Source organism: Cavia porcellus, unplaced genomic scaffold (assembly GCF_034190915.1).
Source record: "Cavia porcellus strain 051 isolate PalLab524CR breed Dunkin Hartley unplaced genomic scaffold, mCavPor4.1 scaffold_7, whole genome shotgun sequence".
In the NCBI taxonomy this organism is placed as follows: domain Eukaryota; kingdom Metazoa; phylum Chordata; class Mammalia; order Rodentia; family Caviidae; genus Cavia; species Cavia porcellus.
In genome coordinates, this window is record NW_026947490.1 from 31,709,670 (window position 1) to 31,720,206 (window position 10,537).

At 37.7% G+C, this 10,537-nt stretch overlaps 1 protein-coding gene across 1 annotated transcript; it reads right to left on the reverse strand.

Annotated features, from left to right (window-relative positions):
* Window positions 1-1,884: 1,884 nt before the first annotated feature.
* On the reverse strand, window positions 1,885-2,835 carry LOC134476681 (vomeronasal type-1 receptor 4-like). The gene has a single exon (XM_063252278.1). It carries the CDS (start codon window positions 2,833-2,835, stop codon window positions 1,885-1,887), a length of 951 nt encoding a protein of 316 aa, XP_063108348.1.
* Window positions 2,836-10,537: the final 7,702 nt, after the last annotated feature.

The window sequence follows — 10,537 nt, forward strand, 5'->3', positions numbered from 1 at the left end:
TTACTAGGTTTAAATGACAGGATCATATCACCACTAGTACCTAACAAACTGGTTATGAGTGGATTGTGGATGAAAACTTCAGAATACAGTTTGATGCTTTAGATAAAAATGAAAGACATTATCACAGATTCTTATATACAAAAATGATTTTAATTAGTCATAAAGGGGGAAAACGCAAAAGGTATTTTGGGGAAAATCAGAACATCTCAAGGTGCAATTTACAAAAGCCTTTTGGAAAACTAACATTGAGCACAGCATGTATGACTTATATGTAAAAATGTTTTAAAGATACAGTAGAGTAAGTTACTAGTCATCAGTTAAGAGGGAAATATAAGCTGCCCTCCTATGAGCCAGTGACAGTCATGGACCAGGTAAACAGCCAAGATCCAAGATGTGCCAGAGACACATGTGTCAGAGACAGCCATGAGGGCCAGGAGGGGAATGAAGAGGCCAAACTGTGGCTTCCCATGTGCCAGTGGGAGTTGTGGGCTTAGAAGAAAATGAAGAAGCTATACCTTCCCGTGAGCCAGTGGTCGCCATTCAGGCCAGGAGGAGAAGCAAGAAGCTGAGCTGCAACTTCTCATGAGCCAGTTTCAGTGGTGGGCTGGTAGGAGAACCAAGAAGCCAAGCTATGCACTCCTGTGATCCAGCTGATGTATAGGCTGGGAGACAAGAAAAGCTGCCTGCCACCACCCACATAAGCACCTGGCTGATTCAGAGGAACACAGTCTGAGATGATAGCAAGTGATGTAAAAAAAAATGTTAGAATTATTTGATTGATATTGCAGGCCTAAAGCTGATAGTCTGATTATCTATTTAGAGAATAACAATATGCAATATTGCAACTATGGGGCATTTCCTTCTGTCCAGTTTTTGAAATCCAATATTGTTCTTACTGTTTAGTTTTGGTCCATTTTTAAAAAATCCATTTTATTCAAAGACGAAAATAAACAAAGAAAGAAACAAGAAGTAGGAGGAAGAGAAGAAAAATAAGAGGAAAATCTACAATGAAATTTCAAAGCGCATCAATCAGGGTACATACATTGGTACATACATTGTGCATTTTCATCCCCAAATCATTCACCCAGAGCACAAGACATCTGCTTTCAATTGTTCAAATGATACCAGTGTTTTGTTCCATTTTATTATTTTGTTTCATTCCCTTTAAAATAAATTTTTGAAAGGGAAATATATGAGTACACAATGGAATTGTGAATGTTTAAGAAAAGGTTATCAGCTTGTACTTACTAGCTTTTAAAAAGAAGAAATAAAGCATCTAGGAGTGTGTTTTAGTGCTAGAAAATGTGCCAATATCAACAAATAATGGCATGCATTTAATCTCCCATGATGAAATGTAGCATTAAGGAAATCAATTAAGATAGTTGAAATCAGCCAAGAAAATGTAACCAGGGTAATAGTGGCAAAAATAGGTTGATGATTAGTGCCCAAATAAGTCCAGTGTTATATGAAAAATGTAAGGCTAATTACAGTTGCTAAAGTGAAATAATGTTTGACTACAATCACTGGATCTTTCTTACACCAGACATAGCCAAGATACAAACATAAAAGTGGATAAATGAAAAATACATATCTTGTATTTTATCAAGTTAAACACTCAGAATACATAAATATATAAAAGATTTACTGCATGTTAAATCAGCTTGCCTTTCTTGTAACTAGTATTTATGGAATACATCATTGTTAAAGAAAATTTTCTGGAATTATTGCTGGATAAATGATAAAGAACAACATATAAACACAGAAGTATCTAATACACAAGTGCAGTTGTGTAAATCTGTATCCTCATGTAATATGAATGTGTAAGTGTAAATAATTCTGTAGGATGATGGAGACAAACTCCAATAATGTAAAAACTTTAAAAATTTACCCATTTGTCATGTAAATAGGTGCTTTTCCATTCCTTATACAGGCAAAACAGAACCTGGATGCTCTGGATTCACACCTCAAGAGCAGAAGAGGGCTGATAGCTGGGAAACACCCAGAAACTATTGCAGATATTTTCAACAGGAAAAAGGTGGGATTATATGTAAAAGACAACCAAACTTGAAAGATGCAGGAGAGTGTGTAAAAACAGACATAGGAGATGACCAGGAGAAGGATGTGTTTGGTTGCTCTGGATTCAGGACAAGATCTGGGGCTAGCATTAGTCCTGTGGATCTGTCTCATCTGCCGCCTGTGCCTGTACAGCATGGAAACCATGGAGATGCTGGAGCAGAGCATGAGCCCCACACACAAAGCATCAGGGAGGGACAGCAGGGCTGCATATAATGACTCTGCAATTTTGTCATGACGAATACTAGAACAGTACCCATGATATTTGAGGCTTGTGTGATTTTCGTTTTTCCAATTTCCAGTTACATACTTAAGAAAACTAACATTTATAAGGCTGTACAGGACCCAGATAAGGCACAAGGTGAAGTCAACATACTTGGAAGCCTTCATTTTAAGCTCTGCCCATTTGGAATTCCTGGGGCTGATGCTGATGGCCTGGAAGACACTCAGGAAACAGATGGTGCAGATGGACCCTCCCCTGCCCACTCTTTGTAGGTAGCAGAGTATTTTGCACCCCACATTACCAAGGGAAACTTGCCAGCCAAAAGCTTCCATGGTGTGGGGTACTCCTCTACACAGGAGGGTTAAGAGGTTGGCAAAAATCAAGTGATTAAGAATCAGGTCTGTGCACTTTAACCTGCACCCAATGAAGTAAAGGAATAGATACTGGTAGAGAAGAGAGGAATTGCCCAAAACCCCCATCACAGTCTGTGAAAAGAGGATCACTCCTATGACCACTTCAAGGGCTGCCATCCTACCCATTCCTGTTGTCTGTGCTGAGTACCCTGCAAGGCAAGATGAGGCATGGGCTGCATGTACCAAGTCATGTTTTTGGTGATCACTATGAAGCAGCTCTGAGAAGCATTTTAAAAATTAACTGGCTTTCTCTGTTTATCTGTGAGTCTATCCTTGGCCTAGGCCCCTTGCATAGTGGGTCATAGTAAGTGAAGCTTTATGAATCACTGGTCCTGGTTGAGACCTGTAGTGGCCTGTGAGGCCAGAGACACTTCAAAAGGCACCGTAAGGCCACAGCTGAGGATACATTGTCTGTAGAACTAATTAAGTAGGGACTGCAGCTGCAGAAATCTCACTCCTGCAGTCTCACTTCTACCATAAGTATCATCATGGAGATAAGATGGTTCTCCTAAATTGGAATAATTTTCCACTTGGAGAAGTCTTTGAAGTGACTCCTAAAGTCCTGCTCATTGCTCATACTTTCTTCAGTTTCCCTGTTCTTTGTTTTGGACCGAATAAATATGAGTGGTCATTATCTTAGCCTTCAGAGTCTTAAACTTGGCTAAAGGGTTTGATCCTCCTGTATCCCAAATATCATACTACTTGTCTCATTTATCTAAAACTTCACTTGTTTGGGAGATTGGGGATCAAGGTCAGGACCTGATATCACATGAAGCATCAGTACCCACCTGCCACTGGTTCCCATTGAGAACAATGTGCTGAATGTTTTCCTTTTAGTGATTTACACATTTATGGAGCTCTTTTTATGTATAAATTCCTGTTGGGAAGTGGACAGTCATGATGACTAATTCATTCTTCATCATCTATGATGCAGCCATGAGTAAGATGAGGAACTACAAATATAAGGCAATCTTAAGCACAAACAGATTAAGTATGTGTCTAAATTAACATCTCAGTTAGAGCAAGGGATGGCCTTGATCCTGGCTGAGTGATAACATGGAGAACCGCCATGCTTTCTTAAAAGCTGTATCCCTGGGTTCTAAAAGGAATCAAGCATTACATATGACTTTTTAATATGTCCCTGCTATCTTCTTTTATAATATTTGATGTTACATTTCCATATACCTTTGCACATTTATACTACTGGTCAGCATCAATTATGAGTGAACATCTGAATGCTTAAAAAACATAGGTGCACTGAGGGACATTACTGTGGCAAGAAGCAGATTCCTGATAACCTGTGTGCAATAAGGAAAAAAGAGAATGCCAGGAAAGCTGCTGAATAACTCAATTGCCCTCCGGTTCTGAACCAAGTGCATTAATTACTGTTACAGGAATTGTTCAATAACCATGTCATATACTAAATTTTGGGATGTAACTCCAATACATTCTGCAAGAGTGTAGGATAGTGACAAACTGGTTATTCATTTCATGTGATTTTCTTATTTGCTATTGGATCCTTGAGATAACTGAAACTACTACCAATGAAATAAGGTCTGTGTTCCAGAATATGAAGATGTAAAATGGTAATGCAAGACATAGAAACTTACTTATGTAAATGTTAAAGGAGTGCATTTGGGTTCGTTTTGGGCTTCATAGTGCAATGTAAAGTTTAATGCATTTTGTTGTTTAAGAAAGTTTTCTGTTCAAAGCTAATTTTAATGGACAATACAGAGATTCCTTCTATATGTGTATCTTCAATGAGATTGCAATTCTGGGATGGCTTGTTACAATTCATGAGCAGATTTTTAAATATGTGAAAATTATATTAATTATAACTGCCAGAAAATTATGGAAAGCAGTAATGATTATCCTAAGTTTTTCTTATCTATTGCTACCCTAAATTTAAGAAAGAAAACACTCAGAAGACAATCAACATGCTGAACACTTTTAGAAGAGATACAATTAATGTTTACATAAATTACATGTTGCATCCTTAAAGAAAAATCTTTCTATTTGTCCATTCACTGAATGCACTTCCTGTGTAGGATGATTTTTTCTTGTGAATTGATCATACTCTTTATAGATGTGGAGAAATCAGAGACTCAGTGTTGTACTGCTAAAATGTGTATTTATGATTTCTTAGACTGAAAAATAATTTTTAAATTTTTTCCTTTTAGGTAATGGCACAGGTATTTCCTTCTGTTACCTATTTTATATTGTGTGGTACATATTCCAGTGCTTAACAGGTAAAAATGATACACCTCAATGTTATATAATGATGTAATAGCATGATTATGCAAAGATTACATATTAGTAACACAAATTCATGAAACATCCATCACACATATTTGAAATTTGTCTTTGTGTGTGCATGCTGATGGGTGTATTGAAAAGATATTTAAAAACTGCCCTTTAAAACTTTCAGGTAAATAATAGAGCCTTACTGACGTCATCCTTCTTCTATATATTAGATTGCCTTGTTATTTCTAACTGTAATTTAAAGTTTATATCAATTAGAACAATTTCAGTAAGCATGTTAAATATCAGGCTGCAAGGTCACATAGACCACACCACAAAATCACTGCCAGTGAAGATCACATTAATTTAGACACTATCAAGGATTAGCAGAAGTTCTAGAAACCTCATGTCTTTTTACTTTCTGAGCCCATTACTTAGGAAAGTGTCTGCTTCTTGTTTAGCTTTGGCATTCAGTCAGGCTTAATCCAGAATCCTTTACTCTGGGGCCTTTAGCCACAGTCTGCATATAAATTTTCCTTTATTAACTCTGCCTTGCTGATTGCGATGGAAAGTACTCACCAGGATGCCTCATTTTCCCAGGTTGGAGATCACAGTGTGACACTCTCCTCTCTCCATGCCCGAGATTAATGCTGTAGGGAGGTAGCTAGTGCCTGATATATGGGTCTGAGACTCTGTGAATTTACCTCCCCTCAGACCTGTAATTATCACTTCATCTGTGGTGGCAATGAGTGTGTCAGCTTGGGGAGTTGAGGCCAATTTTGACAGCTATTTTTTCCTAGGGGGTGAACGTCAACAGCATATACAAGTTTCTTTTTAGGATCTCTTAAGAGAATACTAAACTTTTGGAGAGACTATTATTTCTCCCTGACAACTGCAGGGAGACTCGTAAAGTCGGGCAAGAAATGCAAAGTCAAAAAGTAATAAGAACTAAGGAGTAATAAAATCCAAAATGTGTAAATTTTGTTGTAAAAAAGAGAGGGGAAAAAAAAGAGCTCTAACGGATATAACAGCAAGTGTGTTTAGGGGTGTTAAATAGCTGACTATATCAATGTTTTTGGATCATTGAACACAGCTGTTTGCAGTCTCTCTGTTTGAATGTCCACTTTGTAATCTTTGATACTGTGATTTGAGCAACTATTTCCAAGATGATAATATGTAATCTATTAACAGGTGATTTCTTACTGTTATGGTTTTTTTTTTGAAGTTCTGTATTATGTGTACCCTTACACCACTTTGTTTTGTTTTGTGTTTTTCTCTTTTTCCTCTTAAATAAAATTAAAAAAAAAAAGAAATGCAGAGTCCTACATGAGAGAATGTAGTGAACCAATCTCATTGTATCCCTGCTTTCCTTAATTTTTTTTGCCTAAATCTAGTTACATCTTATTCGTTATCTCACTGCATTGTTTCAACATTTATGTTATTAGAAGAGCAATGGAGGGAGACAAAAATACCTGGGAAGGATTTTAAGAGACACTAGTAAAAATGAGAACATAATTCTACAAATGTCAACAACAGGGGACTAAGCTGCAGAAGTACCTCCATTAATTCTAGCTTTGTGATGCAGTTGAATGGCAATTAATATTGAAGTTCTGTCAGGAAATCTAACAGAAGTAAAATCTTTCTGTAAATGGTTTCTAGAAGTTCACAAACAATAGGTAGAAAATTCTGGATGTTGACTGAAAAATAAAATTCACTCTTGATAATAAATAAAATAAAATAACAAGTATATGGTCCAAAAAATGAGATAGTAATAGTCTGGAGTATTTTGAGGGACGTTAATGACAAAGTCTTTACAACAAAAAATATAATTTAATTTGAAAACTCATCACATATTTTTATGACATCTCATATAATCAAGAAAAAGACAACACAGTAGTTCAAAAAAAAGCTGGGAAAAGAACTGAAGAAACATTGTAGCCAGAGAGGAATGTTGGATTTTGAGGTGCTCACAGTCTGTGCATGCTAGTGGACATGTGGAAGAAGATATCCAGACTGAATGTATTTCTGAGCCTCACTGTATCTACTCTGAGCTCCATTTGGTGGGAAATAAAAATTAAAGTAGCTTCAAATTGGAGAAACTCAACTCAGGGGAAACTGGGGCTTAGAGTAGGACTGGGTGACTTATGGATTGGGAGCGGTGCACAGGAATCTTCATGATGGATTGAGGAACAATTAGTCTATCCCAAGCTAAGCCTTCCACGGAAGTGCTAAGCAGAATTGATGTTGCTTACCTTTCAAGATCAGATGAGATCAGGTATATCAGTGTGGTATGGCAGTAGAGGCATGTCTGAGGACTAATTTCTGTAACATAAGAACATTGCCAGGCAGGAAAGGATGTTGGTGAAAGATCTCAGACTATGGGTGTTATAGTCAATAGCTTATCCTTACCAAAGCAGCCAGATGCACTAGGAAGGGCAGATACTTGATGCTGCAGAAGCTCAAATTGTGATAGCACAGGTAGAAAGGAAGCTCCACTAATGCCATTCTGCAGTAATTGTACTACCAGTATCTGTAATCTGCTGATTAGTTTTGTATCTTCCAGACGAAAGAACTACATTAAGTTGATGCTTCAGAGCTCATAACCAGTGCCTCCAGAGGCCCATATTTCACAGGAACAGTTAGAAAGAGATCTTTATTCCTCTACAGGAGAATGCCAGGTGCCCCAGTAGCAGCTTCAAAATCTTGGAAGTACTGGACAAAAATTGTCTTAAAATATATGTAGATGTGCAGGAGACTGTAAGTAACAAATTTTGAGCATAATAACTGAACCTGTAGATTTTTTCACTATAAAAGATGTTGCACTGTAAAAGACACTTAAAACAGTGTAATGCTAGCATAAGCAGAGAGATGCACAAGTAGAAAAGAATAAAGAACTTATACAAACCAACATATTTGAGTCAACTAATGTAAATGAAAGGTATTGGAGACATATTTTTTAAAAAATTATTTAGAGAAAGACTAAAGAAAACAGAAAATGGGTAGAAATAATACGTACATTCAAAGAAAAAGTAAACAGTAAAAAATCACTAGTTGATATTTACATACTGTCCTTTTACAAATAGTCATTCAAGATACAAAAGTGGAATACATAAAGTGGGAATTCAAACAGTGAGACTATAAACAGGTCTGTTCAACTATCCAACAAAAACTTAGTAATATAATTATTAACCATATACACTTAAACATACATACAGTTATCCATATCTTCATTTATTTTGAGATGAAACAAACTAAAGCAGGCTAAAATCATTTTGAACAAAGAATAAAGTATTGCTGGATTTCACATGACACTCTGGGATCAGCACTGGGTACTGTAGTCTTTAAAAAAATATTTAAAGAAAGACTAACAAAAACAGAAAACAGGTAGAAATAATATATATGTTCAAAGAAAAAAAAATAAACACTAAGAAATAACTAGTTGATGATTACAGATTGTCCTCGTACAAATAGTTATTCAAGATACTAAAGTGGAGCATATAAAGTGGGGATTCAAACACTAAGATTGCAACCAGTTCTGTTCAACTATCCAACAAAAGCTTAGAAATATGGATATCAATCCTATACACTTAAACATACATGCAGTTTTCCATATCTTCAATTATGTTGAGATTGAAGAAACCCAAGCAGGTTATTATCACTCTGAACAAAGATTAATGGGTGTCACATTATGACACTCCAGGATCAGCACTGGGTACTTTAGTGTCTCTTTTTCTTCAAAGTATTTGTTCATTTCATCATGTGTCATAAGATCAATTCTCATAAACTGTTTATAGGTTCTACACATGCATGAGTCTTAAAATGTATTTCTATCCTTTCTATATTAGAGGGAGAGACAAAACAAAGCAAGACAAAACAAAACATATTCCCACAAACACATGAAACAAAAAAGACATATAAGACCATTGTACAAGGAGTTCTACCATAGTGCTGTGTTGTCTCTTGTTATCTTCAATAGAACTGGCTATATCATCAGACATAGCATAATTGAATACATCAGTACATAACAGTATTAATAAAAAACACAACTTTGTATGTGGTATAAAACTTCAAAAACAGGCAGTAATCAAATCAGAATGTGTATCATAGAGTCTTGTCATCTTCAGTGTACTTGCCTATACTCTCAGACTTGATACTATCAATCATATCAGTTTTGAATAAAATATGTCGATACTAAACAGCAATCAAAGAAACCAGATCTAACTAAGATCATCACAGTATAAGTCATACCGGGCTCCAGATTAAGTTAATAGGAAATTAAAGATGATTACTGTCCTGGTGTTTTTGGCATAAAGCTGTCTGTGTCCTCAAATCTAATGCAGGTAGACAAACTGAGACAAAATAAAATCTATTTAAGCAGAGTGGTGCAAGTAATGTGGGTTTTAAATCCTGATACACTATTAACAATGTCTTCTGCCATCTTTTTAAAGACTGTCCCTCCTCTTTCACTTGCCCAGGATACACAGTGCACTTTTGGATTTCATCAAGACCCTTGTTTTAAATTGGGGAGGGGAGAACCTACTGTTTACCTAAGTGGTTCTGGACCTTCTCTCTCATGGACTTGATCTCTAGTTGTATTCCTTTACCTATCTTTCCAACCTATCCACAAATACTGGTCTAGTTGCCCCTATTACTCTCCAGTTCTCTGTCACATAGAGCATTGTTTTCACATATTTGATTTTCAGTCCATATACTCTTTTTCATGTTAATTACATTTCCTATAAATAGCATCTCTGTAGACCCTGCCTCCTGATCTACTCCACGTGTAGTTCTTTTTTTTAAAATTTAGTGTATCGGTGGATATCTCAGCAAGCAGGGGAGCATCACAGGTTCCAGAGGCCCCGTGGCCTGTGGTAAGCGCTCAGCGCACTCTGCCCAAAGCCCAGACTGTTCGGGACCCTCCAGGCTTCCGGGTGCAGTGAAGTGGATAGGTGGGTTTGTGGCATCTACATCCGCCTCCCCAGCCTGGCTGCGCTTGGAGAACTGTGGAGCTTCCAACAAGTAGGCAGGTGTACACTATCCCCGGAGCCCAGCCTATTTGGGAGTCCTGCACCTCACCATCGGTGTGCAGAGGAGGGGCTTGGCAGATATGGGGCACCTACATCCACCTCCCCATGTGTCTGGAGGACTGTGGATATCTCAGCAAGCAGGGGAGCATTGCAGGTTCTAGAGGCCCCATGGCCTGTGGTAAATGCTCAGCACACTCTGCCCAAAGCCCAGACTGTCCAGGACGCTCCAGGCTTCTGGGTGCAGTGAAGTGGATAAGTGGGTTTGAGGCATGTACATCTGCCTCCCCATCCCAGCTGCGCTTGGAGAACTGTGGAGCTTTCAACAAGCAGGTGGGTGCACAGTGTCCCTGAAGCCCAGCTTATCTGGAACTACGGAGTTCTAAACAGGCAGAAAAGGGCCATTGGTTCTACAGGCCCAAGTGGTTTGGGGTAACAGGGTGCCAGAGTCTCAGGAGCTGCAAACATAGAAGGGGAATTCCAACAGACCTTGAGGAAGCTTTCAAATAACACTTGAAACACAGAAATATAGGAAAATGGGGCGGTGGCTGCTGCTGCCTGTG